The 21,815-nt window shown below is 43.5% G+C and overlaps 2 protein-coding genes across 3 annotated transcripts in view; one reads left to right on the top strand and one right to left on the bottom strand.

Annotated features, from left to right (window-relative positions):
- Nucleotides 1-10,283, bottom strand: part of kctd2 (potassium channel tetramerization domain containing 2) — a 182,675-nt gene extending 172,392 nt beyond the window's left edge. The window contains exon 1 of the mRNA XM_083788049.1: nucleotides 10,230-10,283. The gene's annotated coding sequence lies outside the window, so the exon portion shown is untranslated. The remainder of the gene's footprint in view (nucleotides 1-10,229) is intronic.
- antxr1c (ANTXR cell adhesion molecule 1c) overlaps nucleotides 2,053-21,815 on the top strand; it is a 101,512-nt gene continuing 81,749 nt past the window's right edge. For both annotated transcript variants that reach the window (XM_083788044.1, XM_083788043.1), the window contains exon 1: nucleotides 2,053-2,761. In XM_083788044.1, the coding sequence (XP_083644170.1) occupies nucleotides 2,607-2,761 (155 nt within the window). In that variant the 5' untranslated portion in view covers nucleotides 2,053-2,606. The remainder of the gene's footprint in view (nucleotides 2,762-21,815) is intronic.

The raw sequence follows: 21,815 nt of genomic DNA, 5'->3' as shown, positions 1-21,815 counted from the left end.
GCTATGGATGGACAGCCACCACTGGCATGATCAGAGGTATCACACGTCCGTTAAAGATGCCACGAGCTTCAAGCAGTCAGCGCCCGCCAGGCTTTGACGACGATGTGCCCAGGCAGGCGGCGGCGGCTCGGTTCAACAGCCATGGTCAGGCTTTACAATTGCCGTTCGTACTGCACAGGCACTGCAAAAGGCTGGTGGTGACCTCTTTCACATGAAGGTTTCAGCTAATGGCTCTCTCACGGCTGCTTTGATTTGGTACGCTTGTAGTTGTAGCCCAAAACGAAAGGATGTGTGGGCGTGTTCAGAAGAATAGGTCAAACTAAAGCTACGGCTATATCCAACAGGGCCATGTCTGCTCCGGTCTACCTGGGACAAGCAGAAGGATGAGCCAAGTGAGAAAAACGATGTGGCAAGTGTCTCCAGATAACCAGTCGTGGAGACGAAAGCCGGACCTGTGTTCCTTATATGACTTCAGTGGCAATAGCTATTCAGTATCGCTATTGCGATACTGCCAAGGTACTATAGCACTGACACCAGCCAGCCAACCAGAGCACAACATGGGCCAACCATGGCAGCTGAGTTCGACTCCACAAACGACTGGCACCTCAGCATCCCGGGACAAGTGTCGGTTAAGTGGGTTACCCCTCAGGACATTCGGACATCCTGCTTCAATAACATGCCCCCTCCCTTCGTTTGTGTGCGTGCAAGTGCACATGTGCCTCGACGCGCACGCAGTATGAATATTGCCTGAGTGGGCTGCTCTCAGCGAAACGCAAACAACAGACATGTAGGCCAACGAGCTGTTTAGAGAGGATTTAAGAATAATTATATTTATGTACTTTCCAAATTAAATGTAGTTAAATGAATAGCCTATACTGTAGGCTATACTCCATTCCTTTGCAGGGCGACTGTGGCTCAAGAGGTAGAGCAGGTCGTCCAATGATCCGATGTGCTGGTTGGTACCTTGCATGGCTTCCGCCCGCAATCGGTGTATGAATGTGTGTGTGAATGGGTGAATGTAATGCACAATCTATGTAAAGCGCCTTGGATAAAGGCGCTATATAAATGCACCATTTACCATTTTGCATGTTACACTGTAAGCTAAATCTGAAAACAAGGTGACTTAATTGCTCATGGGATTTGGATATTGTAATCACCAATTAAACATTATATTAGGGTTTAGCATTGACACAAAAATATCATTTTAAGATTGGTCTCAGACAAATATTATTAATTTCAGTTCACATACATAATATTGTCTGTGAAATATTATGCAAATTAAGTTTTTTAACTTTTGGATCATTTTCTCACATGAAGCAATGTAGGCTAGTTTCAATTTGTATAGTTTGTTGTCTGACTTTGTTAAAGGTTTTATGACATTCATTTTCATTTATTTTTCTTTTTTCTTTTAGGTTTTATGACCTCAATTACACCCAAAAAACCTGAACTTTGAACATTCAGTGGATTTTCTGTGGTCTGAAGTTTTCTTTGGGGTTTGGAAGCCTTTTGAGCTACAATGAAAACAGGCAAAACAGTGAAAACAGTGACATCTGCTGGCAAATCCCATTGACATATATGGGATTTGCAGGATCTTACATCACAAACTGATGGCAAATCAGAGCACCTGTTTGAGCCAGAAAACCCCAGATCACAGAAAATCTACTGAATGTTAAAAGTTCATGTTTTTTGGGTGCAATTGAGATTAGAAAACCTAAAAAAATAAGAACAATTCCAAAACCTTTTTTTTAATGTCACAATCCCTTTAATGTAATGTATTTCAGGCTATAGCTTTGTGCATCAGTTACAGTATAGTTAGCTCTGGTCCATAGCCTTACTGCTGCCGTTGTGGAGCAGACGAGAGCTCTACTATACATTGAGGGAGGAGGAGGTACAACAGAGAGCCATAGTATATTCTGGCCCATTTCCTTGAACCACCATGATCTCTCCTCCTCGGTCGGCTCTCGGGATGAAATATGAGACCTGCGCTGGCTGGTCCCGTTTTCAGCTGCAGTTTGTCCCCCGAAAACCTTCCTTCTCTCCCAGACCAGTCAGTCCACCAGCGCCAACAAACACATTGCTTTAGCCTACATTCACATACCATTCATCTGCAGCGGAAAAAAAACATGTCTTTGACATGCCTTTGTCTCTCACTGATCGACTGACATGCCTTGAACGTAACACGTTACTGCAAACTTATGTTTTCTTCTTTACCCTTTGTGCTATAGTGTGAATTTATTTAAAAAAAAAAAGTAGGCTAAATATTTCAATGCGTGGTGGTGGACCGTGGACAACCCCCTCCCCACCCACCACACACACACCAACGCATTCTACACGCGCACACACATTTTTGGGCTCTTGAAAGAAAGGTGTCGTGTTGAGAGAAACGGGACAGATCGAGTCCAGCTGCAGTTGCATCCTTTTGTTTCGCATCTCAACTTTTTGTTCACCTTCATTCAAAACGGTTCGTTCTCTGGGATGTGAGAGAGAGAGAGCAGATCGAGGGAGAGCAATAACATCCAAACGGAATACGATTTTTTTTTGTTTGTCTCTCTTTTTTTCCAGGGGAGAATAACAACAGTCATTTTTGTTTTTCCTTCCTCCTCAACATGCGGCGTGTCGTCCTGTTTCTGTTGGGATTATTGTGTGCGCTCATCTCCGTCAGCCAAGCAGAGCCGGACCCTCTGCCAGAGGATGAAGAGACCGTGGAGGAAGAGGAGAGCTCATGCCAGGGAGCGTTTGACCTGTACTTTGTGCTCGACAAGTAAGTTTAGTAAAAACCGTGCATGTGGTGCCATGCTGGCAGTATATTATTGTACTCCTTTTACAGTAAAACAAAACAAAACGATGGAGCCAAAAATAATAATTTCACCCCCCCAATTGTTTTGCATATCTGCAAACCATGCAGTGATTATGTGACAATAAAGATTTTTCTTCTAATTCAGAGCCTAAACCACTTGTAACTCACTGAGAGCTAGCACTGCATTTGTATACATTTCAGAGTTAAATTATGCATGCAAACAACAATGACATTATGTCATTGTCAAATGGGTTAAAAGCACACAAAGAAATTAACCTATAGAATTTGGTAGAAATTGAGTTATAGCCTATTTCGTGTGGCTAAAGTGGGTCTAAAATATATCTAGGAAAACATGCAATAAAGTCCCAAACTTTGTTTAACTCATGTCATTGTGGCAACATTGAAAAATGTGCTGCTATACCCTGAAAATGTGTACATCTATATTACAGATAATAGCTGTGTTTGCATCAATGGGGTCATTGGGGACCAGCAATTTTCATTTCATAATACATTTTATTATGATGAAAATTTTATTGTTTCATGAGCTGTTTTCTGTTATTCTGATCGCAGCAGTTATTTTCTTGGCAGCTATAATGTATATTATTGTTCGATGGGGATTAATGAAGTGACGTCATGTCAAAGCCGTGGAGGAGGTTGTTGGCAGGTTATGAGGTTTATTCACATTTATGATGAAAAACATCTTTACCTCATCATCATCATCACATCTGGGGAGAGAGAGAGCACGTGCGCATGTGCGATGACGCGCGCCCTAGCTGACTAGTGCTGAGTAAGCATACAATGATGGAAGATCACTCAAGTCAAAATGATGCTCTCTCTCTCTCTCTCTCTCTCTCTCTCTCTCTCTCTGTAGTTACATATCCAAGCATACATTTCCAGACCTTAATTCATCCCACTTCCTCTCCCATCATTACTCAGTCATTCCTAAACAAGAGCCCCTGAATTAGGCTATTACATTTACTGCATGGACAAAGTTAGTTTTTAACCCATTCTGACCTGAGATCAGATTCATACGAGGTTTCCGCCGGACACTGGTCTGATGAACCCATTCTGACCTGAGATCAGATTCTAAAAATGTCACTCGCTCTTCGATTTTTCAAAAATAGCAGACCTACAAGCTCGTATCGCGCCACTCGGTGGCGCGATATGAGCTTGTAGATCTGCTATTTTTAAATAGCTAAAGCATAACATGATGCTGACACCAAAATGGGTGCCCGGTCAGAATGGGTTTAAGAGCCAATAGAATTAAATTAATCTCTCTCTCTCTCTCTCTCTCTCTTATTATTATAAACATTATAAATGTCTAAATATAGTATAAATGTCTCTGATGTCTTGGTACAGATATCAGAGACGGTTAGGAAGTGTAAGCTCAGTCTCTACCTAGTTGTGGGTGCATAGTCTGTCTTCTCTTCGTGGGAGCCATGAGGTCTGCCTGTGGTGGCCTTTCTCAATCGCAAGACTGTGTTCACTGAGTCTATATATCAATGTTTTCCTTAGTTTTGGATCAGTTACAGTGCTCAAGTATTCAGCATTCTGCTACTGTGTATTCTCTGTTAAGAGCTAAATAGCATTCCATTTTGCACTGGCTTTGGGTAAATCTTTTCCAGCATGTAAGATCTCTCTCTCTCTCTCTCTCGCTCTCTCTCTCTCTCTCTCTCTCTCTCTCTCTCTCTCTCTCTCTCTCTCTCTCTCTCCTCGACAAGGGTTGGGACATTCCCCTGCAAAGTTTGTTGTTTACATTACGTGAAATTGTGAATTATTTGACAACCTCAACAACATCAAGAACAACTTTAAAGCCACTTCCTCTCCTGTCATTCAAGTCAAGAACCCTAAATGATCAAAGGGACTTTTACCCTCTCTCTCTCTCTCTCTCTCTCTCTCTCTCTCTGTCTCTCTCTCTGCCTCTCTCTCTGCCTCTCTCTCTCAGTGACCATTTCATTCATTTCCTCTCCGTCCGCCCACATTGGAAAAATGTTGTGGTTCTGACATCTTCCGAGCTGGCCCTCAGTGGCATGCCGGGGCTCAGCCCGCCCGCCTGCCTTCACGAGGGGAAAATACAGAGCATGCATTTCATTTCAAGGCAGGACAGGGCAGGAGAATTAACACTCTCTGCTGCACCATGTGGTTCTCCAAAACCTTTCAATTTCAGGGACCTCCGGTTCGCCATGCATTAAGGGCCACGTACGGACCCCCATACCTCTGACAGAACCAGACAGTTACAGACCTGTATAAGGTTCCATTTGGGTCCGTTCACAAAGCTCTCAGAGTTACAGACCTCAGACCTGTCAGGGTCCATTTGGTTCCGTTCACCATGCTTTGATTGCTCTCAGAGTTAGAGACCTGCAAGGGTCCATTATTTTTCCGTTTGTATGCTCTCAGAGTTATGTACAGACCTGTAAGGGTGTATTTGGCTGTGTTCATTATACACTCAGAGTTACAGACCTGTAAGGGTCCACTTGGTTCCGTTCATTCAGTAGAACCTGTGATCTTTTGTGACCAGGTATAATGTCCTGGGGTCTAGTAGGACTATAGTAAATGTAAATAAAGAAATTGCTGTAAAATTGAGACGTATTTAGCCCCATGTTCAAATGCCCCCGCCCCCCCTGTCAACAATATAAAACGAAATAAAGCAGCAAATGAAAAGAATAAAAATAACACTCATCTTTTACTTTGTTTAATAACAACCTGAACCTTGGTTGAAAAAAAACTAAAGTTGTCCTTTAAACCTGCAAACCTGTTATGTGACAATAATTCAGGGTCTATATTTCTCGGTGGAAGAGGAGGGGAGGAGGGAGAACACCGGCGTGCACACCACTGCAGATGTGCCATGCAGTTATAATTATAATTGTATCGCCATGGGTTAAAATTACATTTCATTCATACTGTGCGTTCCGGCTTGCAGCTTTAACATAGCTCGTAAAAAGCCAGTCAACATGGATATACACTACAGTAAAAGTGAGTTCAACCTGTGCTGCATTAGCATCGCAGACTATTCCCCTTGTGCACATTTCACAGGGACACCGAATTAGCTGATTGTAACACAAAACACACGTGTTTCTCCAAAACGACTCCCCCCTTGGGGACAAGCTGAGGAAGCGGCACTAATCCACTACGTCTGTGGCAGGCCGTGACGATTTGCGACGCACAAATCACCGTTAACAGCAAGGCGGTTGTAATCATCACTGTACCAGCCCAGTGCTTATAGCTAACGGTGATACGTCTCCGTTCACTTATTATCTTAACTTTTTCGCTGCTATATATATGTTTATAAACGTAGCTAGGCTAACGGTACCTAAAGGTGCTATCTATGCGCATGTTCGTAGACAACCCTAAACTCCATATATGAAAGCAGCTGTGTTGTTTTTGGCTGCAAATTTAGATTTTAGTTTTAGTCATAGTCTCTTCAATAGTTAAAGTAAAATCACATTTAGTCACCCGGAATGTTTTAGTGTTAGTCTAGTTTTGACTAAATATCATAAGATTAAATCTTCTTAATCTACAGTTGATTTAGTCGACAAAAATGTGTTTTGGCGGGCCTTGATGCAGTCGCGTTGTGAACTTGTAGATCGGCTTCAGCATGCAACTAAGTGTAAAAGGACTTATACTGGATCTCTTGTCCACTAGTCCCTTCCTAACATTTTTGTCTAGTTTTTATTTGTTGACAATTGTCAATATATTTAGTCTTAGTCATCATAGCTTAGTTTTCATTTAGTTTCCATTTAGTTTTCTACAGTGAAAAAAGGTAGTCGACGGACATTTTTTGTCTTCGTTTTAGTCGACGAAAACAACACTGGAAACAGTGGAAAGCAGTGACCATCTATTTACCCTTTACTTTATTTACTGGTTAGTATGGAGAGCCTCCGTCCCCACCAGCTATGGGATATTTAAATCCAGCTCCATTGAGCCTCCATTATAACAGGATTTTCAAAGCGCTGCATCTCAAAAGTTTCAAGAGCTGCCCATGGTGAGGCGCCGCGCGCCCGACAATCGTAAATCATTTGTGAGTTTGTACCACATCGCTGAGTGAATGTAACTGGTTGTAATGATAGCTATAGGGGTCTGAGCTATAATGCCACTGATACTGCGCTCATAACATAAGCGGCGGCACAGAAAAAGTTAAAGGGACACTTCACCCTTTTTGCAAAAAAATATATGTTAATGACGTTTAGAAGCTTTAGAACACTTTCCTGGGGGGCTTTATGTATGTAATATGTGGTTTTAGATATTTTAGATTTTAGCAGTGAGCCTGTTCCTGGACTACATGTTGTCTCAGTAAGACAGCTCTTCCCCTATCCGCAAGGAGGAGCAGTGCACCAAATAATTATGGGAATTGTAGTCCAGGAAGGTAGTGAGACCAGTGTCCATGACATCAGAGACAACAGGCTCACTGCTAAAATCTAAAATAACTAAAACCACATTATTTCACACATAAATACCCCCAGGAAAGTGATCTAAAGCTTCTAAACGTCATTAACATATATTTTTTTGCAAAAAGGGTGAAGTGTCCCTTTAAGTTACCATAGAGCGGTTCCCGGACGTTGGGCACTGGCCTACTTGGAACGATGCAAGTTGGAAATTCATGCTCCAGCCCAGTTATTATGTCTTGTGTCCCATTGATGCCCATATACGTATATGGAGTTCTTTGTCAGGCATGCCCAAAATATGGAGTCTATGCAGATGTCACTATAGTCTCAGAACATCATTGTGACGTCAGAACAGGCCCAGCTCCATACATGGAGCCTGGGCAGGGGCCCGGTGCAGAGAAAGATGGAGCCTGGGCAGGGGCCCGGTGCAGAGAAAGAAATAGGGATAAGGGTTGTATGGACAAAGATAGAGCGCCATAGGATAATACATTTGTCCGTGGAGGAGCATATAGACCAACTACAACCACCACAGTTATGTTAGTCTATACGACTACCTGAATGGCCAAAACAACATTTGACTAACAGAAGTTGGATTGCAGCCTAAATAGTTTACAAAGGTAACCAAATGTAACCTGACGCTGCCAGATGGGGGCGGTATTGGGTAACCATGTTCCCCAACACAGCACTCATCTGGGATCTCTCAGGGAGTTGAGCTGACAAAAATCCGTTCCGTACCGAACCAATCAGCGTGAGCTAAGCGGGATATGTGCGAAACCGGATGTGAAGCTATATAGACACGTCAATATGATTGGTTGTGTTTGCACGCCCACACGGTGATAGACAGACGGTCCCATCCAATCATCTACCAAGTATAAATGAACAGCCCCGTCATCGAATTTGCTTCCGCGATCCCAGATCCCAATAAGCTGTGAAACTAATTTGTGTAGCAAGCTTCTTGGATCTGGCAGCGTCAGGTTTAACCAAATGGGCCTGCAAGGATCAATTGTACGTAACATTTTACACATGTAGTATATACGGCCTCTCTCCTCCACCTTTCCTCAGTATAGCAGTGGAAAAGGATGTCACATGACGGGATACATTATTGTAACGTGGTGTTTTCGGTGATTCCAGGGTTGTATGACGATCCTCCTGAGAGACACTGTTTCCCAATCAGTGGGTCGGGACCCATTTGTGTGTCGCGGGCACATTCTTATGGGTCTTTATTTCTTTATTTAATTATTGTTATTATTTTAAAAAAAAAGCATTTGTGAAGCATTGTGGAAAAAAAAGAAAATCTACAAGGTACAAGCATTGTGAGTTTGTAGATCTGCTATTTTCAAAAGGTTTTGTAGGCTACACATTTTGAACTTGTGAAATGGGCCAGTCTGCAATATGAGTACTTTACTTTTAGTACTTTAACACCTACTCCGCCAGCATTTATTAATAACTTTGATATAATTCATGCCAGCATTTTCCCTCAGCGTTTTCAACTTTTATTTTGAAGAGACAAAAACCCAGACCGTATGTTATGATCTTATGTTAGTGTGTGTGACGATGAAAGCTCACTCCCTGTTTACCGACTGGGCTACTGTGGGCATAATGCTGTTAGTACCTCTTCCACTGCACTGTGGGCATACTGCTGTGATGAGTACCTCTTCCACTGCACTGTGGGCATGTCGAGTATACCTCTTCCACTGCACTGTGGGCATGTTGCTGTTAGTACCTCTTCCACTGCACTGTGGGCATGTTGCTGTTAGTACCTCTTCCACTGCACTGTGGGCATGTTGCTGTTAGTACCTCTTCCACTGCACTGTGGGCATGTTGCTGTTAGTACCTCTTTCACTGCACTGTGGGCATGTTGCTGTTAGTACCTCTTCCACTGCACTGTGGGCATGTTGCTGTTAGTACCTCTTTCACTGCACTGTGGGCATGTTGATGTTAGTACCTCTTCCACTGCACTGTGGGCATGTTGCTGTTAGTACCTCTTTCACTGCACTGTGGGCATGTTGCTGTTAGTACCTCTTCCACTGCACTGTGGGCATGTTGAGTATACCTCTACCACTGCACTGTGGGCATACTGCTGTGATGAGTACCTCTTCCACTGCACTGTGGGCATGTTGAGTATACCTCTACCACTGCACTGTGGGCATGTTGAGTATACCTCTTCCACTGCACTGTGGGCATGTTGAGTATACCTCTTCCACTGCACTGTGGGCATGTTGCTGTTAGTACCTCTACCACTGCACTGTGGGCATGTTGCTGTTAGTACCTCTAACACTGCACTGTGGGCATGTTGAGTATACCTCTACCACTGCACTGTGGGCATGTTGCTGTTAGTACCTCTTCCACTGCACTGTGGGCATGTTGCTGTTAGTACCTCTTCCACTGCACTGTGGGCATGTTGATGTTAGTACCTCTTCCACTGCACTGTGGGCATGTTGCTGTTAGTACCTCTTCCACTGCACTGTGGGCATGTTGATGTTAGTACCTCTTCCACTGCACTGTGGGCATGTTGCTGTTAGTACCTCTTCCACTGCACTGTGGGCATGTTGCTGTTAGTACCTCTTCCACTGCACTGTGGGCATGTTGAGTATACCTCTACCACTGCACTGTGGGCATGTTGCTGTTAGTACCTCTTCCACTGCACTGTGGGCATGTTGAGTATACCTCTACCACTGCACTGTGGGCATGTTGATGTTAGTACCTCTTCCACTGCACTGTGGGCATGTTGAGTATACCTCTTCCACTGCACTGTGGGCATGTTGCTGTTAGTACCTCTTCCACTGCACTGTGGGCATACTGCTGCTCGGTGCTGTGAGGAAGAAGGACACACATGTTCGCTAACGAGGGGAACAAAGTCTGTTTTGTGTCAGCTTTGCCATCGTTAGCTCACCAGCTTTGCTGCTTATTCCACTCTGACTGACTGACTAACAAGGTACAGATCGAGCAGAGGGAGTGGATTACGCACGCAGCCACGCGCTCACACACACACACACACACACACACACACACACACACACACACACACACACACACACACACACACACACACACACACACAACACACACACAACACACACACACACACACACACACACACACACACACACACACATACACACACACACACGCATTTTTATAGATAGATGAGCACTCATCACTGATTGCTCCCGTGCTCCGGCCTGTAAACAAAAGCCTTCAATCAATACTGTGCTCAAGGAGGCTGTCCGTATTCTTCGCCCTGAAATTTGTTGCGTGTAAAAGGCATACATGTGACCATGATTATATGGCTTAAACAATCACAGTTCTTTTGGTTTGATATATGAGGTAGTTTCAGTTTTCTGCTGTAATATTTTGCCGCTGACGTGAAGCCATGCTGTTCTGCTTCTGAATTGTCCTTGGAAATGTCTTCTCAACTGATCTCATCTCAGCGCGTCAAACAAGCAAATCAAATTGTATTGTCCCGACACAAATGCGGCGGTATATAAAACGAGGTGAAATTGTCATTTTGTGCAGGCTTTCACTGTTGCCCCAGAATAGGGAAGCTGGGGTTAAATGGATATTTCACTTATTCACATATTGTCGTCTAGTTCTTTGGCTTATGAGAACACTCCTGACAAAAAAAACTGTCTGTGGTGTTCACAAAAGCCTGGGTAGATGATACAATATCCCTTCTAAAGTTAACTCCTCTAATCGTCTTAACTCATCCAATTCATCGCAGGTTCGCACTGTGTTTTCCAGCATGTCCGGAATGAGGACCACGTGTGTGACCGAACATCGTGTCGATGTGGAGCTGGGTTGGTGTTTGGTATAGGGAGGAAAGTACGCCATGGTTCTGTGCGAGAGCGGAGGTCTTTAAAGCAGACCGTAATGAGGGCGATACCGCTGCGTGAAGCTTGTAAAAACGCACGCCGATGACATTTATTACAGACACCGGGAGATATGAGCTCACGTTGCGGTGGTGACACCTGGGACTGAGGTTTCGCCGCCCTAGACGGAGGTCGGCAGGTTATAGCGATCAGACAATAGCCACACTTGGCTTCGGAAAATCTTGGCAGTTAAAAGTGAATCGTAAAATGTTGTATCATCTCTCAGACACACAAACAGGCGGTCGAGTCGAGGTCGATTTTGAGCAAAGGTATTTAAAGCTGCAATCCGCAAGTTTTTTGTCCTAATCCGGGACTCGTGACCATCTCACGATGCTTGGCCAGGGGAGATATTGTGGCTTGTGAGCTTAAAACTCATTCGGTGTCTAGATCGCCTTTTGACGCCTCCCGTTCCAAACGCCTTCTGCGTTGAGATCACCTATTTTAACCCATTCTGACCGGGCACCCATTTTGGTGTTAGCATTATGTTATGCTTTAGCTATTGAAAAATAGCAGATCTACAAGCTCATAGCGCGCCACCGAGTGGCGCGCTACGAGCTTGTAGGTCTGCTATTTTTGAAAAATCGAAGAACGACTGACATTTTTTTTAATCTGATCTCAGGTCAGAATGGGTTCATCAGACCAGTGTGTGTCCAGTGGAAACCTCGTATGAATCTGATCTCAGGTCAGAATGGGTTAATATCACTTGATTACGTACGGTTCACAACGGTGTCCTGTACGTGCTCATAACACTCCGGTTGCGGTGCGATAAAAAAATGTAAAAAAGGAAAATAATGGAAATAAACTTTCCACTGGGTTATGCTATGTCTATGGGGACGCAGTTTTTAGAATAGTAATATCTCAGTGTTCTGTTACGGTTGTTTATTTTACTATTTGTATTTTATTTTGAAAAAATGTGAATTCATTGGTTTCCTATGGTAGGTAGTATCTCTTTAAGAAATACAGGAAGTAGACTTCAGTTTTGTCATGTGACGATAGTTTCCATTGCAAACAATTCATGCCACATATGAGCACAGCAAGGCTCCTGTTTCTGTATCTGCTCAAATGTTCTCCCAGTCTTCGTTGGTATTCACCTGCTCATTCATTGTAGTTCATTATTTTTGTATGGAAAGTGTGTTTTGTCAAGTTTGATGTAAGAGGCCTGTCTAATTCTACTCATCTGTCTAAACTTACCTGCCCATCTCTGGTTGAATTACCTGCTGTAAAGTTGTTAACCCTAATTTAGCCTTCCTGGTTCTTTTCAAGTTGATTCACTTATCTGAGTTTGTTGTACTCCTGCAGAAATGCCTGTTTTGTTATGCAACAGTGTTTATGCCAATGGGACACATTTGTGTTTTGTACTTTAATTCTGACATTAGAGTGCAGGCATCAGTAGCATTTAAAGTAATTACTAATACTAATTTCATTTGTAGAATGCACGTGTAATGTGTGTGCATATGTAAATGTAACAGTTGAGTTACGTGAGTAATTTCATTTACATGCAATACCGTACACTTTACAGTAAGTGTAGCGGTCCCCGCCGAAAGAAGGTCAAGACTTGTGCTGATGGTAGTGAATTTATTAAGTCCATAAAACCACCGTAAGAACTGACAGGACAGTATAAACAAAACAAAAAAATACTGTTAATTTCACATACTTTTGCAATGACAGTACCAAACATTAACAGCTCACAGAAGCTCCAAAAGTAAACCATGCTAATTCAAAACAGTACAATTTCCTTTTTAAATGGCTTTGACCATCAATCAGAATCACAGTATCACATTACAATTAATTGATGACTTCAACATCACCAAGCACTTATTATAATGAACTCGTTTTTCCCTTTTTAGCAGCTGTTTTAACTATGAAGTAATGAAATACCTTCTTTTAACCTTTAAGTGTAAATATAATGACATGAAATAAAGACCCTTTTATCCAAAATGTATGAAACGCAGTCCTATCAAAACCTCCATTAGCCATAACACACTCTGATTTAGTTAGTGCATTATCCTTATCACTGTGTGCCTTTGCAGCAGAAATAAGTTTCTTTCCTTCCATATACCATAACTGACCAGGATATAAACAAATCAAAATGGATTTTAGCAATAGTCCTTTAGCTCCAAAAACGTGTTATATTGCACGTAGCAATGACAGCTATGTGTACCAACCTTATGCCTCTTCGGGGGGTGCTAAAACAATACTGAATGTCTTAAAAGACAAATCATAAAAATGAGCGGTATGCTTTGTAAACAAACAGCACAACCATGCGTCTCCTTTCTCTGATTATGTAATCCTTTTTGCGTCGCACATGTTATGATGTCATGCTTCCTCTCTGGGTCGCGCAGGTAAATAAATCATACAAAACTTTCAAAATAAAAGTATTTGGCTCAACACACAAAAATAACAGGAAGACGACCTAAAAACATGTACGTTTCACAATAAGATCATGATAACAATGTCTGTTCACCCAGAATATAGAATAGTTCAGTAAAAAAACGTGTTTGGGTTCTTTACAGTAATCATTGTTTCGATTATGCTTTTGTCTGCTTTCAGTTTTGCCGTCCCTTCTGTTTGTCAATAAACATGTGGACAAAGAGTCTTGATGAAGGGAAGGTGTTTATGCTCACCGCCAAATTATTCACTCTACATGACTAAAAAATATGTTTTGGGTGAATTAAATAACAACCGAGGCACCCCGTTACATAGCGATAATTCACTTCCTGACTCTTGGTTTCTGAGTGAAGTGGCTTTCAAACCAAGAGTCTTGCCGTGACTGGCAGTCCTGGAGTACACTTTTCCGACACCAGATGGCAATGTCGCCTCCAACCACTGCAGACGTACTAGTAGGCCTATATTGCATTAACATATTCTACAATAGGCCTACAGACGAGTTGAAATAATATTTGAATTTGTTAAATCGATTCCAATTCTGCAATGCTTTAATTCCCAGCTACTGCCAAGGAGCTTCTCAGTACCTACAGCTAGCAGTAGAATTGCGGTCGGGCGAGACTGCATGAAAGCGACCCTGGAACACAAGAAAGAATCACATTCACACACATTCACAGTCGACCTCCTCTGGAGGAATTCGAGTTTATAAAAAGAACAATGCCGTTTAGTGGCTGTACTGTACAAGTGGATCAAATAAAAGCCAGTGGAAACTTTATGTGAGCCTTCCCTCCACCCGCCCAGCGTTCAAAGAGACCCACCACCACTCTCTCCTTCTGAAAGCCACTCTCTGAATTAAACCATTACGACTGAAGTTTCTATGTCAGTGGTACTCAAACTATTTCATGTCAATAATTATGCTGTATTTGGCATCATCTGAAAATATGTTGTTCCAGGGACCCCGCAGAAGCAAATATTTGACTCAAAAACGTTCACTGTGAAAGAATATAATATTCAAAGATGTGTGCCAACATTTTCAAGATTTTTCAAAACATAGCAGATCTGCAAGCTCGTAGCACGGCACTCGGTGTGCCGCGCTATGAGCTTGCAGAACAGCTATTTTTTCCAACAGCTGTTTTAAATAATGGTTTAAGTGGTTAAAAGCTACAGTATAAGGTGACACAGATGCGTCCTCAGGTCTAAATGGGTTAATTCCTCCTCGAGTCCCATTGTAAACCTCACAGAGACCTCCATCTACTGTGAAGGCAGACAGCTGTGTTGTGGTGTGTGTGTGTGTGTGTGTGTGTGTGTGTGTGTGTGTGTGTGGTGTAAAAGAAAAAAAAAGAAACAAGAAAGAAGCTCAATTGCACATACTATACCAATTAGATCAACTATGACATGCCATCCTCTGCTGAAATAAATGTCAGCTCAATGAAACCGTTATAATTAGCCATTTGAAAGAGTCGTCAATTAGGCATGCGTTAAGTGATTATACGTGCGACGCATATGCTATAGGCTAGAGAATAGGTGGCATATGTTTATGTTGTTCTCTCTCGTTAACATGTTATGCCCATAAAATCACACAGAGTAAAGGAGGAGATGAGCTAAACTGGAAGGACCAACATTTACTTGTGCATCCATCTGTCACGGCTCGCAGTGAAGGACTGAACCCAAATGCAGAGCCAAATGCAGAATAGTCTTAAATTAACTCATTTATTAAAGCAGAGAAGCATACAGCCAAAGTAAATAGTCAAAGCAAAAGGTAAATCAAAAAAGTGCAAAACTTCAGGAAGTCCGAAAAAGCAATACTTTCAAAGCATAAATGCAAAAACCAGAAGTCCAGAAGTTAATACAAAAGCACAAAGAAATCCAATCCAAGATACCTTTAGGAGACCAGAATAACAAAGCAGAAGTCCAATTAGGCAGATCACTGGAACAACAATGTATGTCCTGACAGTGTGTTTGTGCAATGAGTCCAGTCTTATGGGGAGCAGGGTGATTGCAGAAGTGTTCTCAGGTGTGGAATGGGCGTGGCACTGTTGGACTGAAGAGGGGGTGGAAATAGGTGTGTGACAAGGGCTGAGAGAGGGAATGGATGTGGAGGGACACCATCCGATTCACCATTTCATATTTAATATTCACAGGGCCGACCTGCATGCTGACCATTTGGGTGCCCAACGCATAACGCTTTGTGGCTCTCAGTGGCTTATTTCCACTGTTAGGCTCTTAGCTTATATGATGCATGATGACTATATTTTGATGTATTTGATGTATTACCATGTGTTGTTCTTGCTGTTTACTGTAAATGGCTCTGGATTAAGAGCGTCTGCTATAAAAGCCTTTATTGTAAAATTGTTTTTCAAAACTATAGCAGATCTACAAGCTCGTAGCGCGGCACTCGATTATTATATTTTTTTTATATTTACGATGGCTTCCATTATCGCTTCGTAAACTTTTCAGGACTAGAAAGCCTGCGGTTTCTATTAGCTTGGAATTCCCCCATCAATGATGTCACTGGTGGACGGGTTTCTGAACTGCCCACAGCCGTCTCCTATGAGACACAGACCGAGCAGAAAAACATTGTGGCATTTATTTTATCATTAACATTAGTGAGGACCAATTATAATATGTAGTTAGGTTGAAAAGTGGTGAAGAGGTCCTTTAAATTTAGACCTGAGGACGATTGTACAAATGACTTCTAAATCTTGACAGTTTTCTAAAAAGAAACCCATCTTTCTATGTCTGTGCGGTTCTCAAACATTTCCATGTGAAGGACCCCCAAAAATATATGTAATTGGCCGCCGACGGAAGAAGCAAAGATTTGAGTTAAAAACGTTAACTCTGAAAGAATATATATTCCAAATTTGCGACACATTTTCAGATCTACAAGCTCGTAGCACGGCACTCGGTGCTGCGCTATGAGCTTGTAGATCTGCTATTTTTCAACAGCTAAAGCATAACATAATGCTTAAAACACCAAAAGGGGTTCCTGTCCAGAATGGGTAAACAAGTAAAACATCTGAGTATTTCTCCACCACTGGGTGTCCTGCGGGGCGTTCAAATCCCGTTTTACAGAAGCTAATCTCTCTCCACTGGGAGAGGACACGGTGGGTTTTGTGACATCTCCGCTGGGAGGAGACCCCCCCCGGGGCAGACCCAGGCGCAGATGGAGGGATCACATCCACTCACTGGCCTTGGAACGTCTCGGGATCCCCCAGGAGGAAGTTACTAATGTTGCTCTGGAGAGAGAGTGGAAGTTTGGAGCTCTCTGTTACCCCCGTGAGTTTGATGTCGGAAAGAAGGAAGTTAATAACCAGTGTATTGTTTCTGTATGACGGTAATATGACACCTATACACCATGCGACATCCCCCCCCCTGTCGTTCGCCAAAAAGAGCAGATCTACAAGCTAACAACGTGTCGAAGCTCGATGCATCCTTAGCTGTTCCCCTTGCTTCCACCGCACCGCCCTCGGCCCTCCCCCTTTTAGCACTCTGTGCTGTGCGTCTGTTGTTCCCTCACAGGCAGCACAGTCTGTGTGTCTGTTGTTCCCTCGCAGGCAGCACAGTCTGTGTGTCTGTTGTTCCCTCGCAGGCAGCACAGTCTGTGTGTCTGTTGTTCCCTCGCAGGCAGCACAGTCTGTGTGTCTGTTGTTCCCTCGCAGGCAGCACAGAGCGTCATAGCGAACGCAGCATGACAGCGTCCCCGACACGTTGAATACTAAACTTATTTGTAAAGTTCGAACGCCAACTTTTAACCAAACGCGGGAGAAACACTGTGCACGGCTGCACGCACAAATAAAGAGTGCACGCGCGCACGCATGGATTATTATCGATCAAAACAATCCTTAGCGTCGCTTACAAAAGCATGTGTTGCACAGCATGAATGATATTAGTAATCACCGACCTGGCTGGATAAATATCAGTGGTCCATCCATTGTGTGACCTGCTTGACGAGCAACGGTAGGCAGCCGAGTAAGTTACCAGCTTATAGTAAATGAATAGTCTACTGTAGCTGTGTGTCAGATGTTCTGTCTGAAGCAGTCAAAGCCAAGGAGAATGTTACAATCTAATTCACAATCGAGCATCTTGCCCTGCATCGAATATCACATGATAGAACAGCAGGATAAAACGGATAGTCTGTCTATCCATTCATGCATCCATGAGCAACATAGATATCTATATAGATAATATAATGTATCTATCTATCTATCTATCTATCTATCTATCTATCTATCTATCTATCTATCTATCTATCTATCTATCTATCTATCTATCTATCTATCTATCTATCTATCTATCAGCATAAAAACAAATTGGTTATATAGATTATAAAAAAATGATATCCTGATGAATATCAATATTTTGATAATTGCTCAAAAGATATTGTGATATAATATTTTTCCATATTGCCCGTCCCTACCTCATATCACTTTATTAAAGAAAAATCACACCTGGGTGAAGTGAGGGACACTCTTATCATCATACATCATCATGAATCATCTCGTACATCATTCAGAATACCTAGCTGTGATTGGTTTAATAGCTGATTTGCTCGTTTGCATATGACGTACATTTTCCTTTCAATGTCAATGGCATTTAATGTTTAATTTACGTCATATTTAGTGGAATTTTGACCAAATTTCTCCGTTCATTGTTCACATTATTTGATAACTTTTCATCGTGCTCCTAAAATAATTTGTGTGCTACTAGATTTTTCAACTTAGTCGCACACGTGCTACTTGGAAAAATGCTAAGCGTCAAGCCCTGGTCATGAGGCGTGATCATATAGGCGTGATGTCATGAGGCGTGACCGTATATGGAGGCGTGACCATATATGGAGGCGTGACCATATATGGTGGCGCGATGTCACGAGGCGAGACCATATATGGAGGCGTGATGTCACGAGGCGTGACCATATATGGAGGCGTGATGTCATGAGGCGTGACCGTATATGGAGGCGTGACCATATATGGAGGCGTGACCATATATGGAGGCGTGATGTCACGAGGCGAGACCATATATGGAGGCGTCATGTCACGAGGCTGTAACCATATAGGCGTGATGTCACGAGGCGTGACCGTATATGGAGGCGTGACCATATATGGAGGCGTGACCATATATGGAGGCGTGATGTCACGAGGCGAGAACATATATGGAGGCGTCATGTCACGAGGCTGTAACCATATAGGCGTGATGTCACGAGGCGTGACCGTATATGGAGGCGTGACCATATATGGAGGCGTGACCATATATGGAGGCGTGATGTCACGAGGCGAGAACATATATGGAGGCGTGATGTCACGAGGGGTGACCATATATGGAGGCGTGATGTCACGAGGCGTAACCATATAGGCGTGATGTCACGAGGCGTGACCATATATGGAGGCGTCATGTCACGAGGCGTAACCATATAGGCGTGATGTCATGAGGCGTGACCATATATGGAGGCGTGATGTCACGAGGCGTGACCATATATACGGAGGCGTGAATGACGGGATAATGCAGGTTTTCATAGTAAACTGCGGCGTCTGCAATCACACTCTGCTAGACGAGTGCTGTAGTGATTTTATTAGTGGTGCTACTGTGCTGCCTGCTACTGTAAATATCACTGCTACAATGAGCGCCACTGTAAACCATGTGTGGCTCTACCGCGTCATACGCATGCAGGAGTCCCATCAATGCACCCCATTGACGTTGTGTTTAAACCATTCTGACCTGAGATCAGATTCTATAAACGTCTTCTACATCCTGACAGTTTTCTGATAAAGCAATGTTTCTATGTCAGTCGTTCTTCGATTTTTCAAAAAATAGCAGATCTACAAGCTCATATCGCGCCACTCGGTGGCGCGATATGAGCTTGTAGATCTGCTATTTTTAAATAGCTAAAGCATAACATGATGCTAACACCAAAATGGGTTCCCGTTCAGAATGGGTTAAACCATTCTGGACGGGAACCCCTTTTGGTGTTTTGAAGCATTATGTTATACTTTAGCTATTGAAAAAAAAAATGAAAATATTTCAGAAATCTGTCAGAATTTAGAAGACATTTTTAAAACGTCGACGTTGGGTCTAAATGGGTTAACAACCTTGATTCTGGACCCTGCAGCATGGTCTCTCTCTCTCTCTGCCTGGCTGGCTGGCCCGGGATCAGATCCTGCCACAGCACCGACCTACTGTATACCTCCCACACTACTGGCCTGGGATCAGATCCTGCCACAGCACCGACCTATACTGTACCTCCCACACTACTGGCCTGGGATCAGATCGTTGCCGTGTCGTCGGCTACACGGGGACCACCAGGGGTCCGAAATGGAGTCAAAGTTGTACGATTTGTCACACACGTTACCGCAGTGAAATCTGTTCTCCGCATTTGACCCATCTCTCTTGGAGCGGTGAGCCACAGCCAAGGAGCGGTCGGGAATCATTTCATTCGTTGATTTGACCCCCCCCCCCCCCCCTCCCGATCCAAACCATTTTCAGGAAGTGTAAAATCAGTCATTATTAACACACATTCGACCAACAGATACACAGGATTATAATGAGCACACGTATACTGCTGCACACACACACACACATGCAGGTAAACCAGAGACACATTTATCCAGCTCAGCAGGAAATATAAAACAACATAATGTGTGGCACGCACGCACGCACGGACGCACGCACGCACGCACGCACGCACGCACACACAGCCTTTATCAAACCATAAAATCAGGGGGCCTCTGTCAGTCCCCAGGGGACTGCTGCTGTTTTAACATTCTAGCCCTTGTTCAACGCTCCCTATAGCCGCGCACACACACACACACACACACACACACACACACACACACACACACAGACACACACACACACACACACACACACACACACACACACACACACACACACACACAGACAGACATACACTCTCCCCTTTGGGTAGACTTTGGCATTTGCTGAATCAGGACATGCAAGCCGCATCCTGCTGTTTTACATGAAACTGGAAGACTAAAGGGTTTGGTGTGTGGGGGGAGGGGAGGGGGGGGGGGGTTCCATCCAGTGAACAGCTACTCCTCAATATAAACAAGCCATGCAAAGTACATAGAGGGATTAGATACATATCTCCATCTTGTGTCGGTATGTGTATATCCAAAACATCTTTATCTGAGGAAGGGGTCCGTGGCCAAATATGTGATGGAACTATTGCGTTAGAAGGCATTCGCAGAATCGGCTTCAGGTCTTAACACTCGCATGACTTGAGGTCTTTTTTACCTATTCCTTTTTTGATTTTGGAAGTTGATCATATTTGCCCATGGAGCTTTCAGAAGGTGAAAACATTTTCTAAATATGAATTTACTTCTGTCACATTTTACTTCAGTCATGCGATACAAATAATGTAGTTGCGTGGCTCCACTGACATGAACCAATTAGTTTCGCTGTTCAGTGTCGACCCCTTGATAGCTGATTTGGTGGTAGTTTAAACTTTCATTGTCGACCCCTTGGTAGCTGATTGGGTGGTAGTTTAACCGTTCAGTGTCGACCCCTTGAAGTTGATAGCTGATTGGGTGGTAGTTTAACCGTTCAGTGTCGACCCCTTGAAGTTGATAGCTGCTTGGGTGGTAGTTTAACCGTTAAGTGTCGTCCCCTTGAAGTTGATAGCTGATTGGGTGGTAGTTTAACCGTTCAGTGTCGTCCCCTTGATAGCAGACTGGGTGGTAGTTTCACCGTTCAATGTCGTAACCTTGATAGCAGACTGGGTGGTAGTTTCACCGTTCAATGTCGTAACCTTGATAGCAGACTGGGTGGTAGTTTCATCGTTCAGTGTCGTCCCCTTGATAGCAGACTGGGTGGTAGTTTCATCGTTCAATGTCGTCCCCTTGATAGCAGACTGGGTGGTATAGTTTCATCGTTCAGTGTCGTCCCCTTGATAGCAGACTGAATGGTAGTTTCATCGTTCAATGTCGTCCCCTTGATAGTAGACTGGGTGGTAGTTTCATCGTTCAGTGTCGTCCCCTTGATAGTAGACTGGGTGGTAGTTTCATCGTTCAGTGTCGTCCCCTTGATAGTAGACTGGGTGGTATAGTTTCATCGTTCAGTGTCGTCCCCTTGATAGCAGACTGGATGGTAGTTTCATCGTTCAGTGTCGTCCCCTTGATAGCAGACTGGATGGTAGTTTCATCGTTCAGTGTCGTCCCCTTGATAGCTGACTGGATGGTAGTTTCATCGTTCAGTGTCGTCCCCTTGATAGTAGACTGGATGGTATAGTTTCATCGTTCAGTGTCGTCCCCTTGATAGCAGACTGGGTGGTAGTTTCATCGTTCAGTGTCGTCCCCTTGATAGCAGACTGGGTGGTAGTTTCATCGTTCAGTGTCGTCCCCTTGATAGCAGACTGGCTGGTATAGTTTC

The sequence above is a fragment of the Protomyctophum parallelum genome, assembly GCF_964188405.1.
Source record: "Protomyctophum parallelum genome assembly, chromosome: 17".
Classification (NCBI taxonomy): Eukaryota; Metazoa; Chordata; class Actinopteri; order Myctophiformes; family Myctophidae; genus Protomyctophum; species Protomyctophum parallelum.
The sequence above is the reverse complement of the archived record's forward strand: the minus strand, read 5'-3'. Positions and strand labels throughout refer to the sequence as shown.